Here is a 20922-nt window from a genome sequence, read left to right on the forward strand (position 1 = left end):
CATAGCATACAATTAGGCTGAAAAATAACTAAATGCCAGTACACTGTAAAAATATTCTGATTGTAAGAATAAAATTGAAATAGACATGCGCTTAAACAGAAACAACTGAATAAAGGGGAAACAGCCAAAAAATAAACAAAAATCAGCTGTTACTAAACAAAACAAGCGTGCTAAATGTTTGTAAATAAACAAACTCAAGGGTTAAATGAAAATGTTTACAATAAGTTAAAGAGAGAGAGAGCGAGAGAGAGGAAGAGTCCATCAACTCTATTTGAGTAAACATGCGCTGTAAACAAGAGAACAGCATCCTTATTTGAAACAAGTAAATTAACAAAAATTGATTTTCTATCCAGAATCCTGGGTACATCATCAAATACAGGACACAAAGATTGTTAGTTTTAAATCAGAAATACAAGCAGTACTAACTACAGCAAAAGCTGTGTACAGATAGAAGGAAATTTAATATATACATATATATTTTGCAAGCTAAAGAAAAGAAGAAAGGAAATTTAAATTAAAAGAAATTTAATATCTAAAGTAATATTTAGAAAAAGGTAAAAAAGAAAAGTGTTTTATTATAAATAAAAAAAAGTGAAATTTCTATTTAAATGAATTTAAATGAAAATTTTGTTTGTATATGTATTTTTTTTTCGTATATAAAATAAAAGGCGTAGTCTCTTTTTTCACCAGCCACCTCGAGCATAAGTTGGAAAAATCAATTTTCATTAAAGAAGCTTCACAAAATAAAAAAAAAGAAAATTTAAAATAATTTAATTGAAAAATATTAAAAGCCTAAATTACAACATGCATAACGTTTAATTGATTTTGTGCAAAGAAAAGGAAGTAAGTAAAGGATTTCTAAGGAATTATGGATTTGCCTAGGCTTAGACTATCTGGTCTAGGCGTAACCCTGGCTATAGTGCTTTTGGCATTTTCTTTAACTTCAGGTATGTAATGCTTTTCAAACTTTAAGTATTTCTGAAAAATTTAGTTGAACGTATAATGAAAATATTAAAAAAATGCCTTTTTAAAAACAAACAATTTTTAAGTTCTTTTTTATATTAAAAACTTTAGTTGTAAATTTTTTTGTTTGTAAGTTTATGAGTTTTTCAGTTGAATTAATTAATTTCAAAACTCCTTACCCAATTTAGCGAGTTATGTAACAGCTTCCCCAAAAATATACGAAAGACAAAAAAATCTAAAACCATAAGCAAAACCAAAAAAAAAAATACAGAATAAAACATGAATGAATTCCTGCTGGGAATTCAGGTAATAGAACTACAAAAATGATTTGATTTTTTTCTAAAGTTTATTAAGAAAAAACGAAAACTTTGACAATTGTTTAAAATTTCCTACAAAATAAGCCAGGACTCTCTATCTCTCTCAGTCTCTACTACTACACCAAGATAAACATAAAACACTCATAATAAACCAACTACTAGAATGTTAACAATTACAAGGAATTTTAAAATTTGCCAAAGTTTTCTTACCAAAAAAAAAAAAAACAACTTTAACAAAAAAACCATTTGAAACCTTACCCCTTAAAGACCTTGCAAAAAAGTATGAGCTTCATTCAATTTAAACTTAAAAATTTGCTAATTTCTTAAGTACTGCATTTTTATAAATTAGTTTTGCTTGGAATAAAAACAAATTATTTAACAACTTACTACTTACATACTTAGAATCTATTTTTAATAATAACTTAAATAAGATTTTTCCAATTTATTATACAAATCCCCTTTTGAATAAACCAGAGTATAGAAAACTGTATTTAGCATCTACTCTAAGAATTACAAAAAAATAATTTTTTTTTATATAGCATCCCCCTTCTCTTTGTTTTTTTAAATCTTGTCTATAACTGCTCCCCCTTGGTTTATCTTTTTTTTTGTTTTCTATCCTTCACGAACACAAAAACGCCAGAAACAAGAGAAACAAATTGTTAAAAAGCCAACTTTGATTATAAATAAGGGTGGCGGCGTTTCTAGCAAACCAAAAAAAAAAAAAAAAAAAAACAACAACAACGTTATTATAATGTTTTATCTTAACAAACGAACATACTTTGTAGTTTAATAAAACATTTGAAAACAAACCAAAAAAAAAAACAATAACTATAAATGAATATAAAGAAAATTAGATTTCTGTATCAACAGCCGAATCTTAATTCATACTCCTTCTATTGAAAAAAAAATAATACCAACCAATCAACCAACTTAAGCATTTTTATTTTCACTTACTAAAACAACTAATTGCCACAAAACAATAAAAAAGTACATATTAAGTAAATATTTTTTTGCCTTTAAATACCCAACACAGCACAACAACAAAAAAATACAAACAACTCTTTAAAGAAAATCCTACAAACAATAAAAAAACCTTAGCACTTTAACTTGAATTTAAAATACTTAACACAACAATTACTCACAGTGTATAATTCATCTTAAACTTTCCTTAACGAATGCTTATTTTTAATCATCGTTCGAAAACTCACTTACAAAACAACATATATTAGCTTTAATACTCACTTTATTACAAGTTATTTATCACTACTCTCTTTCTCTACTTAATATAAACTCTCTAGAAATCGTTCTCTTCAAATATCTAACTCTTACACAAACACCCGTTAAAGCCACCCCCTTTCTCCCACACCTACATAAACATACATACACATTTATCCTTATAAAACACGTTTGTTTTCAAAGCTCGTTTACAATATTTATTATTGTTTACATTTTTTGTTAATTACACTCTCTCTCTCTATTTATTTCTCTCTAACTTTCCTACTCTTATTAAGTATTTTACTTTCGTTTTTATTTAATTTTCTTGACTTCTCTCTCACTCTTTTACACTGTGACTTTTTGTAATTTCATTTAATTTCATTATCCCAATCGCGTGTACCTTTTTTTACTGTGTAATGGATAATTTTACTCCAACTTTCTCTCAAAACTCCACTTTCTCTCTCTCTCTTTATCTATCACACACTTTTTTTAGTTTTCTCTCTGAGCTATTCATCAAATGAGTATTTGTAACATTCAATTCTTGTGCTATTTTGTTTTATATTATCATAAATATGTTTTTGAACCTGTAGGCAGTCATAAATACATAGATACTTTGAGAGGATTTTAAGTTGTTTTTTTCACAATGACATACTAACCCAGTGATTTATTTTGCAAGTTGACATGATACATATTTACAAGTGACAAGTTTAGGAAATGACATATGTTGAAAACACATTAAAAGCATTTCAGCTAGTTTAAATTACTGATAGGATGATATGTTTGCTTTTACAAAAGTCTTATAAAAAGTCCTTCAATAATGTCAAAATACTTACATACTTATTAACTGCTACAATAAACTATTTTTAATTTTTTGTATTTCTTTACCATGCTATACAAATCATTGAGTTCAATTGAAAGAAAAACAATACATAATCATTATTGCATTAGGTACTTATCAATCCCTGGTATTGTACAGTGGAGATTTGTTAGACTTCAAAGAAATCTTTACTAATAACAAACATTATAATTATGCACAAAATACACCGTAAGGAATTAATCTACAATGCGTAAAGGAATAATAGTTATTGAACTATAATGTTGCTGATCTTGTCCTACTTTTCGTAGAAAACTCCACTTCCTCTGCAATTATCTTTCATTGAAATATTTATAAATGTGATTAATGGTCTCTCAGTTAAAACTTGGCTGAATGATTTGAATATCAGTGAATATTTGCATATCAGTGATGACTGTCCGGATCGTCTAATATTAAGTTGATTATTCTATCTGAATCTATGACACTCAAAGCCATTAATCTATTCACCAGATCCGCGAATTAAGGATTCGTATATATGACCATTAGCGACCACATTAACAATCCTCGTGGCAAGATAAGTTTGAAATGTTCCCCAAACATTCTCTGTTGATCAGAAATGGGTAAAGCTAAATTGAATCATCCAAAAAAATTAGAACCATTCGAGGAGACCTGGAAAACCAAAATTATGCACAAATAGTTATTGCTAACAGCTAACTTATGTGTCCAAAAATGTATAAAATATAAGTAGCTTGAACTGGTAAAAGTTTTGGATCAACATACTTTTCATTGGAATATCTTAAATGTTTCCGATACCTCAGGGACATCATCTATTACATGTTTGTTTCATTATATCTTTGTATCCTCGGATCTCAGTAAAAGTTAAAAGGTAGTCATCCAATGATGATCAGCCTTGAATTCTGTCTGTCTGATTTTAATTTATTTATTTTTCTATAAATCCTAAATCATCAGCCATTACATTTTGAATGTATGGCTCTTTGTATTCTCGGACTCGACAGCTATGTTAATATATGTTCCTCCATTATTAAACTTTTGAATATAGTGTATGAAGTTTGCGAGATATACTGTATAATAATGAGTGATTTTTTAAGCCCGATAGAACTTGAGTTATAAAATGTTAATATTAATTAACAAAATTGTTTTATTGGATTATTTATTGCATATGGCCAACACGGCTGTTCTTGACGAAGAGCATTCTGGACGTCCACTTTTTCGAACTATGTTGTCCTCTAAGGCGTCAGTTATTGCTGGTATATCTGCATAATTCAGTAACTTCACGTGGCGCCACACGAAATAATCTAGAGGTGTCAAATCGCACGACCTTGGATTGCCAGGTCAAGTAATCTTCAAATTTTTATTTCAATAAATCATTAGTTGCTTATTTCACATAGCGCTATTCTATTGAAACCACATCTCGCTCGGATCAATGTCATCAATATTTTAATTGATTATGGTGCGGTAACGATATCCATTGGTATGAGGATGAAATAAGGTCCGATGATGCCACCAGCGAGTAAACCGCACCAAACGATGCATTTTTCTGGATGTATGGAGTCTGTTGGGTCTGTTTAGGATTGATCACACTCCATATGTGGCAATTTTGTTTATTAACAATAGCTGAACACAATTTTGCGATAAAGCAGTCGTCCATAAGTTGCACGAACCGATGACTGATTTTCAAAATAAATTTGGATAATTTGGTAGTGTTGCTCCAGCGTCAATCTATTCATACCATTATTTCTGTTCCTATAATTTCTATGTGACTTTCATAGTGGGTAATAAATACCACTTCTAATTTTTTTTTTCTTCTTGGTCCAGCACTCAAGTAATGTGCCCTACTCATGCAGAGCATTGTGTTGGAACTAGGAAAATAGGTTATGGGAGGAAGGAAAGATGAAGTGGTGTTTGTGGTCGTTCGATTTGAATTTTCCAAAATTGAAAGTGACAGGAAAGTTTTTCCCACATACGGAAAGTACGGCTAAATAACGAAATTTCCATGTAGTTCTTTGTGCGGTCCGCTGGCCAATCAAAGGGATGTCTTCTTGATGAAAAACGTATATTACGTAAAAATGTGCGGATATCAGGATTGAATTCGATTGAAGTACTTTGCGTCGGTGCTCCAGCAATTCAATAGAGTTGGATACCCTACTGTCACCTTCGCATGGAAGTTGTATTCCATCGGATATAAGTGATGTAAATTTGATGTGAAAATGTGTTTAGATCAGCGGACATCACATCGTATTCTCAATATATGCAACACTGCGTCTTGGAACGTTGGAAGCGATCCTATTCGCACGACCCATTCAGAAATTGTCACATGGTAACGATTTATGTTCATGTAGGAGAAACAACGGAGCCTTGCGGTATCCATGAGAACCCATCTATAACAGCTTGAATAGTGCGATATCTGAGAAAGCTCATTATATATCAAGAGATGTTATTACCGACAGCAAAAGCAATAAGTTTTGATAAAAGAGCATCATGCCACACACTATCCAACGTCTTGGAAATATCTAGAGACACCATTTTACCGATAGGAAGGCTAGCAAGTCTCCCGTAGAGCCTTCTCTATGAAAGCCATACTAAGTATGAAGCGCTGAAAAAGAACGATCTAATGTCGAAGTACATTGCTTCAAGACCAGCGCTGGTATGCCAACTGGCCCAGGAGACTTATTTATGTTGAGATCCGATAAAACCCTTTTAACTGCACGAGATCGAAAGAATATACTTGGTATAGTCACTGATACTCTTTTGACTTTGGGCAGTGTTTGATCAATTTCCAGCAAGTGAGAATTACTTGCGAATAATTGAGCTAAAATGTTAGTTTTATCAACCGGGTCAGTGAATGTTTGGTCATCCTTTAAAATAGTCAGAATTGAGGAACTAGCATTATCCTTCAAATGACCAAAAGCTTTTACTATCCCGAAAGCGACCCTATTCCAAGGTCTCAATTAAGGGAATCATTCATGTTTCGCCATATTGCCCTAATCTCCGACAGTCTTATTCTATGACTGATTCAATATGAATGGTAAATGTTGCTGTCATCTGTTAAAGAATTGATAGGGTTGAAGGCCGTATAGAAAAATAAGGAATAGAGTTCCATGTGAATGGTTCTACTACTGTCTTGGACAACTACAATTTCAATCGTTTAAATAATTTCATCATGAACTACGAAACTTATAAATAATGAAATGCATTCTTTTTCATAGTCACTGTATTCTTATAATTGCACAACTTTAAAAATTCGGGTCAACTTTTGGATGTAATTTGAGGCGAATTAAATCTGGATAGTTCTAGTTTTCGAGTTCTCGAACGTCGTCAGCATAGTATCAAAACGATTTATTACTTATTATAGAAAAAATTGGCCATTAAGTGTCAAACATAGAACTAATCATTATAAACGAAATATTTCATGACTTATAGAGTTGTAATTCATAACAAATGGAGTTGTAGCACACGAAAAATGTATTTCCCCGAGATAAGAACTTTTTTGGATTAAGTTGAGTACTTATTTGTTTAGGTTAGTTTATTTTACAAGGTTCGATTTTGTGTTCATATCATATCTGCGAAGCTCCGGATATCCAGCAAAAAATTTCGGATAACTTGCTTACCCAGATGATATATTGTGTGTGTCAAATATTGAATACTTATCAGACCAACTAATAGGCTTCAATAGATTCCATTAATAAAACTAAAAATCATTTTAAGAACCTACTTCAGCAGAATAATGTCTGATGTATTAAACTAATAGCGATCATTTATAATGACGATATACAAATAAACTTATTGCCTTAGAAAACAATCTCTTTTTTTAAAAAAATACTCGTAAAGGATTAAACATAACTCCACATACCTTTCGCTAGTTTTATGCAACAATGTAAAACAACAAACTAACTCTAATTTAAACACAAATAATGGCATCAATAGACAATTTTATTTTTGATATTTATTCTTTTCAATAAAATTTTTCATATTTTCTTCAGTTTCATTTAACTTCTGATTGTTTTGTTATCTTCTTGGCTCATTAAAAAATAAAAAAAAAATTCATTTAAGACAACTATATTTGCATCTCTATTCCAAAAAAAAAAACGAAAAAAAAAATGTTTGTGTTTTTGTTTTTATATATTTTTATGTTAAAACTAAACCAAAAACATAAATGTAGTAAATGCATCCGAAGATGAAGAGCGTTTGGTACGTGACCTCTTTCGAGGCTACAATAAACTCATACGACCCGTACAAAATATGACACAAAAAGTTGGAGTAAGATTTGGTTTGGCGTTCGTACAGCTAATCAATGTCGTAAGTGTTTGAGATCTACTACTACCTACTACTAATACTACTTATATACTACTACTAATAATAGTACTATGTAACAAAAAATAAATAAAAGTTGAACTAAAAAAAATTGTTAAAACAAAACGATTTTTTTTGGCAAAACTCTACTAAATGTTTTTATAATTTTTTTTTTATTTTTTTTTTTTAAATAACAAATCAGTTGTAGTATGGCCCTAGTATTGTGTTTAATTTTTATTTGTTAACCCGCCTCACTCACCTTTTAAAAAAATGCTAAAAACCTTAAACAAATGTATATAAAACAAGTCTGATTCTAAAGATTAGAGCAAACTTTTAAACTTTTTGCTTAATTACGAAATTTCTTACAAAACTAAAGTTTAAGCAAAAAGTTACAGACAGCTACTACTTATATAATGTTTGATTTTTATCTTTAGTCCTTCTTTCCTTTAACCTGTAAATAATTAAATACAATAATTTTGAAATATTTTTAAACCTACTAACACCCACCATAGATTTAATATTAGTTTCTAATTTTTAACAAAGTTACATTTGATTTACGTTTTGTGATTCTATATATTTTTTTTTTTGTGAAACTAACCCCCTTATATAGTTACTAGTAATTTAGTGATTGATTTTAACGATTGTTTGAATTAATAAATTAATCTCACTTTTTAAGATACAAATTTACCACAATCACTGATATTTATATTGTATTTTTTTTATAAACTTCTTCTTCCCTTCCTAATTTAATAATGAATTAAATCCTCGTATATATTTTTCTCACTTACCACTAAAAATATAAAAAAAATTTAAAAAAAAAATAATAAATAAAAAATTTCCTTTTAACTTTGCCACAATTTTATTATCAAATTAAATTAAATTTAAAAAACCAACCTGTAAATGTTTGAAACGTTTATTTCTAAACGCTAAAAATGCTAAATTACAACTCCGAACCCTGCTATAAATAAAAAAAAAAAACCAATAAACCACAATTATAAACCAAAAATATCAAAAACTTTTTTGACTCTCGCTACCACCCCACCACGCCCACGTCCACGTCCCCCTTCAATTCAGAATGAGAAAAATCAAATTATGAAATCAAACGTATGGTTACGTTTGGTTTGGTATGATTATCAATTACAATGGGATGAAGCTGATTATGGCGGTATCGGTGTGCTACGTCTGCCGCCCGATAAGGTTTGGAAACCGGATATTGTTTTATTCAATAAGTGAGTACATTCAACAACCACAACTACAACAACAACAAAACCATCCAAAACACAAACGCATTCTCATTTTATGTCGCAAAAGAAAACGAAACATTTATCATTGTTTGTATTTATGTGTAATAGGGACAATTTTTTTAAGTACTTTTTTTGTAATAGGTTCCAGTTTATAGGGATTAGCAAATTACGCAACTGGTTATAAAGCTTGTTGAGGTGATCATGCATAAACTTAATGATATACATTGCATATTTTCTTGTTAAATATTGACATCAGAAAAAATTAATGATCTTAATTTATTTGAAAAATAATAGTCAGTCAGTAAAAAAATATTAAATATATATTTGGCACTTTTAGGAAATTCGAAATTTTAAGGGATTCAAACACAGTGTGTTTGTTCAAAATGCGATCTTCATTTATGCGTTTTTTTTAGGCTATTCAATTAATCGGGTTTCTGGTTTAATCAGTTAATCGAGCAAATAATTAATGGGGGTTTAGATTTAATCGGTTAATAATCGATTAAGCCATATCCGTCTGTATGTATGTTGTCAACTTTCCGAAGCCCCCAAATAACTTACATACACGATTCATACATCAATATCTCCGGAATTCTTCCGGATCGATTGCTATTTAAAATCGAGAAAATCGGTCCACAAAAAAGGGAAAATCCAGGACAACCTCGATTTTTGACCTATATGTGGATTACTAAGTCATTAATATAGACAACATGGATATCTAATGATAGATATTTCAAACACCTTTGCAATGATGTATATAAGACCATAGTAATGGGTCAAAATCGGAAAAAATTTTAACCAGAATTTTTTTTGCACCAACATTTTTTTTTGCTAAATATTAAAAAAAAATTTAAAAAACAAAAAAAAAAACAATTCAAACATTTTTTTTTCCAAAATATAGAAAAAAAAGAACTTCGGAAAAAAAATTTTGTTAACCTAAAAATTTTTAAAATTTTTATTTTGAAGTATAATTTGGTGAAGGGTATAAGAGAAGCCGCAGAACAAAAAAAGGGACTTTTTCGATTTTTTTTACAAATTGTTTTTTGGAATTTTTATAATATTTGGGTTGAAATCTTCTACAAAAAATCAGTTTCCCAAAATTTTGAAATTTTCAAAAAAGTACCTTTTGTTCTGCGGTTTCTCATATAAGATTCGGCACTGCCGAATATAGCTCTCTTACTTGGTTTAACTAACGTTTGCGGTTTAGAGGGTTGAAAATGCGGGATTTTTTTTTAATTTTCAGCTTTTATTTTGAAACAATTCTAAAATATAACTTTATTTAAAGTATTGGGCATTGTTGGCCATGAATTTGTACAATCTTTCTGGCAATATATGGTTTCCGATCCAAACGTACTACTCATCTTTCGAGGCCAAGAACGAATCAAGCCAAGAGGATACTCTGTTCCAAGTGATGCGTATCATAGATAAAGTGTTCTGCATCGATCGAAACAAATACTAGTCGGCCAGGGTATGGTCTGGACTATAAAGCGGGTGAGGCAAAACTACCAAACCACTGCATTCTAAACAGTTTTTAACAGGTATTGCAACATGCTGTCATGATGGAATATTACGGTTTCATGTCTGTGGGCATATTTTGTGCGTTTTTCGGTCAATGATCGCTTCAAATGAATCAGAATCTCTCTCTCAGAATCTAAGAAGTTTTCTATAGAAAAACTCTCTCAGAATCTATGAAGTTTTCTATAGAAAACTGTCTCAGACTCTGATCAATTTTCTGTAGAAGTTTTCTATAAGAAAACTGTCTCAGAATCTGAGCAATTTTCTATAAGAAAACTGTCTCAGAATCTGAGCAATTTTCTATAAGAAAACTGTCTCAGAATCTGAGCAATTTTCTATAAGAAAACTGTCTCAGAATCTGAGCAATTTTCTATAAGAAAACTGTCTCAGAATCTGAGCAATTTTCTATAAGAAAACTGTCTCAGAATCTGAGCAATTTTCTATAAGAAAACTGTCTCAGAATCTGAGCAATTTTCTATAAGAAAACTGTCTCAGAATCTGAGCAATTTTCTATAAGAAAACTGTCTCAGAATCTGAGCAATTTTCTATACGAAAACTGTCTCAGAATCTGAGCAATTTTCTATACGAAAACTGTCTCAGAATCTGAGCAATTTTCTATACGAAAACTGTCTCAGAATCTGAGCAATTTTCTATACGAAAACTGTCTCAGAATCTGAGCAATTTTCTATACGAAAACTGTCTCAGAATCTGAGCAATTTTCTATACGAAAACTGTCTCAGAATCTGAGCAATTTTCTATACGAAAACTGTCTCAGAATCTGAGCAATTTTCTATACGAAAACTGTCTCAGAATCTGAGCAATTTTCTATACGAAAACTGTCTCAGAATCTGAGCAATTTTCTATACGAAAACTGTCTCAGAATCTGAGCAATTTTCTATACGAAAACTGTCTCAGAATCTGAGCAATTTTCTATACGAAAACTGTCTCAGAATCTGAGCAATTTTCTATACGAAAACTGTCTCAGAATCTGAGCAATTTTCTATACGAAAACTGTCTCAGAATCTGAGAAATTTTCTATACGAAAACTGTCTCAGAATCTGAGCAATTTTCTATACGAAAACTGTCTCAGAATCTGAGCAATTTTCTATAGGAAAACTGTCTCAGAATCTGAGCAATTTTCTATAAGAAAACTGTCTCAGAATCTGAGCAATTTTCTATAAGAAAACTGTCTCAGAATCTGAGCAATTTTCTATAAGAAAACTGTCTCAGAATCTGAGCAATTTTCTATAAGAAAACTGTCTCAGAATCTGAGCAATTTTCTATAAGAAAACTGTCTCAGAATCTGAGCAATTTTCTATAAGAAAACTGTCTCAGAATCTGAGCAATTTTCTATAAGAAAACTGTCTCAGAATCTGAGCAATTTTCTATAAGAAAACTGTCTCAGAATCTGAGCAATTTTCTATAAGAAAACTGTCTCAGAATCTGAGCAATTTTCTATAAGAAAACTGTCTCAGAATCTGAGCAATTTTCTATAAGAAAACTGTCTCAGAATCTGAGCAATTTTCTATAAGAAAACTGTCTCAGAATCTGAGCAATTTTCTATAAGAAAACTGTCTCAGAATCTGAGCAATTTTCTATAAGAAAACTGTCTCAGAATCTGAGCAATTTTCTATAAGAAAACTGTCTCAGAATCTGAGCAATTTTCTATAAGAAAACTGTCTCAGAATCTGAGCAATTTTCTATAAGAAAACTGTCTCAGAATCTGAGCAATTTTCTATAAGAAAACTGTCTCAGAATCTGAGCAATTTTCTATAAGAAAACTGTCTCAGAATCTGAGCAATTTTCTATAAGAAAACTGTCTCAGAATCTGAGCAATTTTCTATAAGAAAACTGTCTCAGAATCTGAGCAATTTTCTATAAGAAAACTGTCTCAGAATCTGAGCAATTTTCTATAAGAAAACTGTCTCAGAATCTGAGCAATTTTCTATAAGAAAACTGTCTCAGAATCTGAGCAATTTTCTAAAAGAAAACTGTCTCAGAATCTGAGCAATTTTCTAAAAGAAAACTGTCTCAGAATCTGAGCAATTTTCTAAAAGAAAACTGTCTCAGAATCTGAGCAATTTTCTAAAAGAAAACTGTCTCAGAATTTGAGCAATTTTCTATAAGAAAACTGTCTCAGAATCTGAGCAATTTTCTTTAAGAAAACTGTCACAGAATCTAAAAAGTTTTCTATAGAAAATCTCTCTCAGAATCTAAGAAGTTTTCTATAGAAAACTGTCTCAGACTCTGAGCAATTTTGTGTAGAAGTTTTCTATAAGAAAACTGTCTCAGAATCTGAGCAATTTTCTATAAGAAATCTGTTTCAGAATCTGAGAAATTTTCTATAGGAAATCATGCAACATTTGTTACTAGTCCCCATACAAGGTTCCCCTCAGAAAATTACATGAGCGTTCATAATTCTTTTATAATAATTAATATCGAGATGAAATTGGACATAAACATGTTTAACGTGAGCCTAAATCATTCTAGCAACTTTTGGGGGATCCTCTAGATTTTCATGATTCGCCATAGCCGAATATAACACTCTTATTTGTTTAATGTTTTATATGTCAAATACAACATTGTGCACACATTATTTAAAGGTCATGGGATTCACTTAAACTCGTAATTTATATCTTTCAAGAGATGATTAAACTCCTTATGTAATAAATATCAAGTGAATCCGTTTAATGACAAAACTTTTTGCTTCATTTTTAACAAATATTTTTTGATTTTTTTTGTTTAAATACCAAACAGCTGCTTTTTTAACCCTTTGATCAGATTGAGTGTTAAACATGTAGCATATTTTGAAGGGTAAAAGGCAGAATAAAGGCATCGTTAATGCCAGAAAAGATATCGCTATAAGATTTGTATTTTTTAGAAATCCGCTTTGATTTTGAAATCCTATTGATATCTTAAACTATGTATGTGTGACAAAATGTGAAAGTGAAAGATATGGAAATGTTAATAAAGCAAAATCTGTCTTAGCATGCAGCTATTACTCAGAGATAGTTTGAAAAATTGTACAACTAAAATTAAAAAGAAGCTACTAAGAAAGTACCAACATCGATAACATTTTATCGATGAAATTAAGTATAATTTTTTATAAAGAAGTTTTAGAAAAAAATAATAATTGTTGACTCTTAGTGTCCACGTAGCACTATTTATTGCCGCAAATGTCAAATTTGATTGCGTCCATAAAATTTGCGATGCGAAATCAGTGAAAAAAATCGTCCAACACAAAATATAAGCAAAATACAGCAAAATAAACTTTTGTATTTGTGACTTAAGCAATCAGCAATCGCTGAGCTATTGTTCTGACGATATTTTTGCTTGGGCCTATCAATAAAAATTGCTACGTCGAGACCTAGGTTTATGTTGCTTTGCAATATAATTCCGTAGATGATATAATTTTTTGTTTGTTCTATATTTTCGCCATTAACTTAATATTTTTCTAGGAAGTTTAACAAACTCTTTCATTTGTGTTGTCTATTGCCCCATCATCAAAACATTGCTAACCAAAATATCATGAAACCATAACTAAAATAAATACTTAACTCTTTAATTTAGATCAGGAATCTAACACTAGAAATGGCAGCCTTAAAAACCTCTTCATATTTGGATTATACCAAACTTGATTTTCTTGTTTTGTCCCAACAAAAAAAACTGAAAAGTATTGACCTAATACTCCTTCAAAAAATCCTTGTTATTTGTTATGTTTAAGACATAAAGCAAGGATTTTTTCAAAGGAGTTTAAAACTTGAAGAAAATAGAAAACCCTTAACTAAACAATCCTGTGTAAACTGCTTACTAGTAGAATTCAAAATCTAACCAAATGTCCAGTAGTTAGACGTATATATAGCGTTGTTTCCCGCCTCTGAAAAGATTTGTTCCTATTTTTTTTTTTTTATAAATTTAGAGCATAAACAAACAGGTGAGCAATGAAATATTAAGAATGCTTTCTAGCATTTCAAAGGGCTTGTCAATTTCAAGAATAATCTTAATACTCGTATATAGGAAGTCATTAAACACTGTCATTAATTTTCAAAAAAAAAAAAATAAAATTAATCATAGTCATTTATACAAACTAATTACAACGATAATGTACAGCTTTTGAAGTCTAACGATATAAAATAATCTTCTAAACAATTTGTTATAACAATAAAGATTGCTCAATAACAGCCCTTTAATGTATCACTTAATGCATAAATACTAATATATTTCTATTTCTTATAATCCTCATGGAAAAAAAACAAACCAAAATTAATATCCTAGTGCTGATGGTAATTACGAAGTGCGTTATAAATCCAACGTTTTAATTTATCCTACCGGTGAGGTGCTGTGGGTACCGCCCGCCATTTATCAAAGTTCTTGCACCATTGATGTCACCTACTTTCCCTTCGATCAGCAGACTTGTATTATGAAATTCGGCTCCTGGACCTTTAATGGCGATCAGGTGTCGTTGGCCTTGTACAACAACAAAAACTTTGTGGATTTGTCGGATTATTGGAAATCTGGAACATGGGATATCATTGAAGTGCCCGCCTATTTGAATGTGTATGAGGGTGATGGTAATCATCCTACTGAAACAGATATTACATTTTATATCATCATACGTAGGAAAACTCTGTTCTATACGGTGAATTTAATTTTGCCCACTGTGCTGATTTCATTCCTGTGTGTTTTGGTATTTTATTTGCCAGCCGAAGCTGGAGAAAAGGTAAACTGGTTATATTTTTTAAACATTTTTAAAATCCTCTAAAAAAAACTTTTCCTTATAGGTTACCTTGGGTATTAGCATTTTACTGTCACTGGTTGTGTTCCTGTTGCTTGTATCGAAAATTCTACCGCCCACTTCTTTGGTGCTGCCTCTTATAGCCAAATATTTACTCTTCACCTTCATCATGAATACCGTTTCTATTTTGGTGACGGTTGTCATTATCAATTGGAATTTCCGAGGTCCTCGCACTCATCGTATGCCCAACTGGATACGACGAGCTTTTCTACAATATCTACCTGCCATTCTACTAATGAAACGTCCACGCAAAACCCGTCTCCGTTGGATGATGGAAATGCCTGGCACTAGTGCTCAAACGTATCCCACATCGTATGGCTCGCCGGCTGAGATGCCCAAACAGATTAGTGCCATTGGCGGCAAACAATCAAAAATGGAAGTTATGGAATTGTCGGATTTGCATCATCCAAATTGTAAAATAAATCGTAAAGTTAATAGTGGTGCTGAATTGGGCATTGGGGATCATGGACGGCGGGAGAGTGAATCGTCGGATTCGATTTTATTGTCGCCGGAGGCGAGTAAGGCTACTGAGGCGGTAGAGTTTATAGCGGAGCATTTGAGGAATGAAGATTTGTATATACAAGTGAGTATGGGAGATGTTTTTTTTAACTTTTCTTTATCAAGTTGTAAAGAAGATAGTTCAGCATTTATTAATTTTTAGGTTATTAATGCCTGCGACTACACAGAGAAGACACAGATTCTTGATAGCAACCGAATTTATAGCCAATCGAATGTTACCCCTTCTAATTCTAAAAAGGGGTAACAAAAGTGTGGTTGATTCAACCAAAATTCCTCTTTATCAACTGATTTTCTGTTGATGGAACCGAAAAATTTTATGTTTGTAACCGAATCATTCGATTGGTAACAAATTCGGTTGATACTACGAATCTGTTTTCTCTGTGTAGGACTGCATGAACTATCAATATGGCTATAATTACGTTATAATAACTACGATATGACAAAAACGACTTCGACTACAACTATAATAGTGACTACGAATATGACTGTAATTATGACTACAACCATAGATGTTGTCAAAAATTGTCATGTATTTTGTTTAGGGATGCCAATCCCGAAATCCCGATCCCGAAAATCCCGGGATTTTTCGGGATCGGGATTTCCCGAATCCCGGGATTTGTGAAAAAGAATCCCGGGATTTTTCGGGATTAACAAATCCCGAAATATTATGAGATTTTTGATATTTTAGGAAGATTTTTGAAGCACCCAAAATACTTAGAAAGCCAAATTTCAGCATATTTATAATACTAATCTCGCTTCAAATCCAAACGCAGCCAGATTTTTTCATTTGAATCAGGGAGCAGCACGTCTTGACAGGCTTTTACACAATTTACACTTTTATGAAATTTATGTTCAAGTTATTTTCTGAAGGGGACTAGGGGCAAATGTAGTCCGATTTCCGCAGTACTCTACAGTATAATTTCAGAGTACTTACAACTTATTTTGTGCAAAATTTTATAAGGATTGCCGCATAATCAATATATTTATGCCTGCTCAAACAGTACTCCGGGGGACAATTGTATGGAGCTAGGGGAAATCATGGACCATTTATTTTAATTTAATGCATTAGTTTTTGATTTGTTATATTTGTACTTAAATATATTAATGAAATCAATAGTTTGTATTGTTGAATTTGATGTTTTTGACGTTTTTGACGTTTAACTAAAATCCCGAAGTCCCGAAAAATCCCGAAATCCCGAAAAATCCCGGGATCCCGAAAAATCCCGGGGTCCCGAAAAATCCCGGGATCCCGGGATTTACATTTCTAAAATCCCGAATCCCGGGATTTGTAAAACTCAGTCCCGTTTGGCATTCCTAATTTTGTTATTGTATCACACATATGTGTGAAAAGAGAGTAATTATTTTTATTTAAATTTCTCTCTCCTTCCATTCTATGTGCTTTTCTATGACTACAACTATGATTAAGACAGCAACTTTGATTAGGGTTTCGAGTACGAGTTTGACCACGAATGTGACTATGATTTTAAACATAAATGTGACTACAAAACTTACTAGGATTTTGACAACGACTACTACGTATATCAATTTATCATAAGTACACAGGATAGGCAACATCACATTCGTAAATGGACTGCACGACTTTGCTTTTTCCAACTCATTCTTTTGTCGAAATTTGGCAGAATTTCTTCCTTCAACACTTGTTGGCATAGACCTCTGACTTCTAAATAATAACCCCATAAAAAGAAATCCATCCAGAAATATATCATGTTGTGTGTTGTCGAGATCCCTTTAAACTCCGAGTTTGCTACCTAGGGTAGAGTAACCCGTAGATTATCTGTATCATATTTTCAGTGTTGCAGGTTAAACTGTACAACTTTCAGCGTCATCAGACAGTTTTTTTGATGGCTTCAACAGGTTGGAAATCCTTCACCTTAGCGTCTCTAAGACCGAAGAACATTTTGAAATCTGCTATTACTAGCGAAACTTGGTTTGGACATGGCGGGAATCAAGCATATGCTACTGTTGCTGTGTTCCTCGGTACAGATGACAGATTAGTCATGTATTGGAATGTTTAGATTCTAAAGCTTCAGATATTCCAACATCACTTTTGGTAACCAAACCCTTATCCCAGGTATCATAGGAATTTTCCCATATTCCACTTATCTTTAGCGATAAATTTCACAAGAAAATTCATGAAGGAAACGTCGAACCATATGAATCTCAGCAGTGTCAAAATTCACTATTCCTATTGGCGAATACGTTATCCATAATGAGCTTAGCCAATTTGAATACGAAAAGTTGTCTTTAGTTGCCTCATTAACGGGTCTTCTTGAGGATAAAGCTAGAGTTGGTTCAGAAGTGGTAGACTTCTTGACGATCGTTCTACTTTTCGGGGATTTGTCCTTCTCAATCTGAGATCTTATGAAGTATGTAAGTATGAAAGGTATGGAATCCTTAAACTTACCACAGCCTGGTATTAAGCTCAATATTTCTCGTTTTGTTCATGGGTGATTCCGTTCATGGCATTCTTGGATATCTTATCCAGAATGAAGAGAGCCTTGGAATAGCAGAATTTGAGGAGGTCTTTCTGACTCTTCTTTTTCTTGCGCTTACCATTAGATTGCTCCTCCGACTTGACGTTAAATTGTAGTGTTTATGTGAGAGGGGAGCGAAGTACTGCGAAATTTGCCCTCACTTCCTTAGAGGTGAACCACAGTCTCCCAACTGGAGGGGAGAAGTTCGTACTAAGATGAAATGTACATAAACACCGTTACAAAAGTATACATACGATCGACTTATTGGGCTTTTTTGTAAACATCTATTATATAAAAATACAAGGCCTGACTCATTCACTCACTCACTCACTCATCCACTCACTGATGAGTCTGTGAATGAGTGAGTGAGTGAATGAAAGAGTCAGGTCTTGTATTTTTAAATATATAGATGTTTAAAAAAGCCCAATAAGTCGATCGTATATATACTTTTGTAACGGTGTATATCTTTGTTTTCATACCTTTAACCATGAGTAAAAATATAAGTGTCATTCCGTTTTTAATTTCTACATTTTTCATTTCCAACCAATAAAGTATTCCAGATCGCCCCAAATAACTTACATATTTACATGATTGATACGTCAATATATTGCGCATTAGCCCTGGGAGAGTAGATATTTAAATTCGTGAAAATCGGCCCACAAATGGCTGAGATATAAGAAAAAAAAACGACTATATCGATGTTTGAGTCTGGATTACTAAATCATATGCATATAGATTATAGATTATATATATCTAATGATAGACATTTCAAAGACCTTCCCAACGACGTATATAACTCCATAGAAATTCGAACCGACAATGGATTAAATTCGGGAAAAATATTTAACCCGATTTTTTTTCTCACCAAATTTTTTTTTTTGTGAAAGATATTTTTATAACTTCAATTTTTTCACAAAAAGATTTGTTTGGTGAAACTTTTTTTCTATAAAAATGGTTTTTACCATCAAATTTTTTTTCACCAAAAATGTCCATACTTATCTTAAAGTATAAGATTCACTGCCGAATATACGGGTCAATAAGCCCGCAACTTTTTGAATTTCCCAGCTCGTAACTGAAAGGGCAACACTGCTCCTTTCAACAGGCATCTGTCAGTTGACTCCTGTCAAAATTTGAACAATCTGCGTCGTTTAGTTTGTGTTTGAAAGTCATTGAAAAACAAGAATTTCGTCTGCTCATTAAGCATTATTTTTCAATGGTAAAAAAGTGGTTTACTGAATTTCGTAGTGGCCCTACAAGCACGGAAGTTGCCAAACGTTCTGGACGACCAATTGAAGTCTCTACACCCTCTACAAACAATTGAAAAAATTCACGATATGGTGTTGGCCCATCGCAGATTGAAAGTGCGAGAGATTGTGGAAGCCATAGGCATCTCATATTGATCAGTGGTTTAAATTTTGAAGGATCAATTGGGTATGAGAAAGCTCATAATCGGGTACACACATGTGCAATTTCCATGGCAAAAATCCATAACTTAGGCTAGGAAATGCGATCTCTTCCGCCCTATTCTTTGGAATTATACCCTGAGTGACATTTATTGTTTCCAAACCTAATAAAATGTCTCGGCGGAAAAATATCTGACTCCAACGATGAAATCATCTCACAAAAAATACCTACATTGAGGACTTCGACAAATCTTATTTTTTCGAAGAGATAAAAAAATTGGAAAAATTATGTTTTTGTTTTCGAATCCTTATGTAGCTCCCACGAGTAGCAAAAATTTGTTTATGATGCAATGATAATGCTTTTAATTGGCATTGCAATGCAGAACATAATCTTTGATCGTCACAACATAATATAGCATGATATATTTGAGTAAAGCATCTCTTGAGCAGAACTTTAATACAAATTTAACTACAGAAAACTTGGTGTCAAACATTATATTAATCTTTAATTAAACCATTAACTTTTTTCAGACCCGCGAAGATTGGAAATACGTTGCCATGGTTATAGATCGTTTACAATTATATCTGTTCTTTATTGTTACCACTGCCGGTACCATTGGTATATTAATGGATGCCCCACATATTTTCGAATACGTGGATCAAGATCGTATCATTGAAATCTATAGAGGAAAGTAAATCACTCGTTTTAAAGCAACCAAACAAAAAGAGTCCCCCAAAAAGAAAGAAGACATGTTTTTATATTAAATTAAGACAAAATGAAACTCAAAACATTAAAGTTAAACATTGCAAATTGCAACAATAATAATTAGAAGAAAAAGAACATAAAAATATTTAAAATAATTATTAAAAGAAAAATAAAAACAAAAACTAGTTGAACAAGAAAAAAAAACTATATCACCACAACAAATCATCACTTCCCCACAAAATCAAAAGAACAATACCAGAAAATATAAGAAAATGTTATATTTTTAAGGAAAATTACAATAATAATAAAACCAAATGTAGTTTAAATAATAAAAGTTTTGAATTTAATACAATATAAATGAAATAAAACACAGAAAAATAAAAACAATAATTGATTTAGAAAAAACCCTAATTAATATATTAAATTATGTACTTTTTTTACTAGTAACAAATTTTTATAAGATTTAAAAAACAATAAGAAACAAAATGTTGAAACAAATCTTTTATAGCTGATTGCAGCAAAACACAAACATATTGAATGCAATAATTAATCATTTCATATTTGAGTCATGAGATTTGTTTTTTTATTAATATTAATTAAATTTTTTGTTCTATTTTTCATGAAACAA

The 20922-nt window shown here is 31.6% G+C and overlaps 1 protein-coding gene across 1 annotated transcript; it reads left to right on the plus strand.

Moving 5' to 3' along the window:
* Positions 1–880: 880 nt before the first annotated feature.
* On the plus strand, positions 881–20314 carry nAChRbeta1 (nicotinic acetylcholine receptor beta1). The gene is made up of 6 exons (XM_065505352.1): positions 881–947; positions 7490–7626; positions 8695–8849; positions 14652–15096; positions 15158–15754; positions 20120–20314. Exons 2-6 carry the CDS (start codon positions 7570–7572, stop codon positions 20282–20284), a joined length of 1419 nt encoding a protein of 472 aa, XP_065361424.1. The 5' UTR covers positions 881–947; positions 7490–7569; the 3' UTR covers positions 20285–20314.
* Positions 20315–20922: the final 608 nt, after the last annotated feature.

This window comes from Calliphora vicina, chromosome 3 (assembly GCF_958450345.1).
Source record: "Calliphora vicina chromosome 3, idCalVici1.1, whole genome shotgun sequence".
Classification (NCBI taxonomy): Eukaryota; Metazoa; Arthropoda; class Insecta; order Diptera; family Calliphoridae; genus Calliphora; species Calliphora vicina.

What these genes read in the sequence shown, in the direction of transcription:
- nAChRbeta1 (XM_065505352.1), top strand. Translation starts at nt 7,570, where the DNA reads ATGACACAAAAAGTTGGAGTAAGATTTGGTTTGGCGTTCGTACAGCTA. An exon ending in TCGTACAGCTAATCAATGTC is followed by an intron (nt 7,627 to 8,694) that starts GTAAGTGTTTGA and finishes CCTTCAATTCAG; the next exon opens with AATGAGAAAAATCAAATTAT. An exon ending in GATATTGTTTTATTCAATAA is followed by an intron (nt 8,850 to 14,651) that starts GTGAGTACATTC and finishes TTAATATCCTAG; the next exon opens with TGCTGATGGTAATTACGAAG.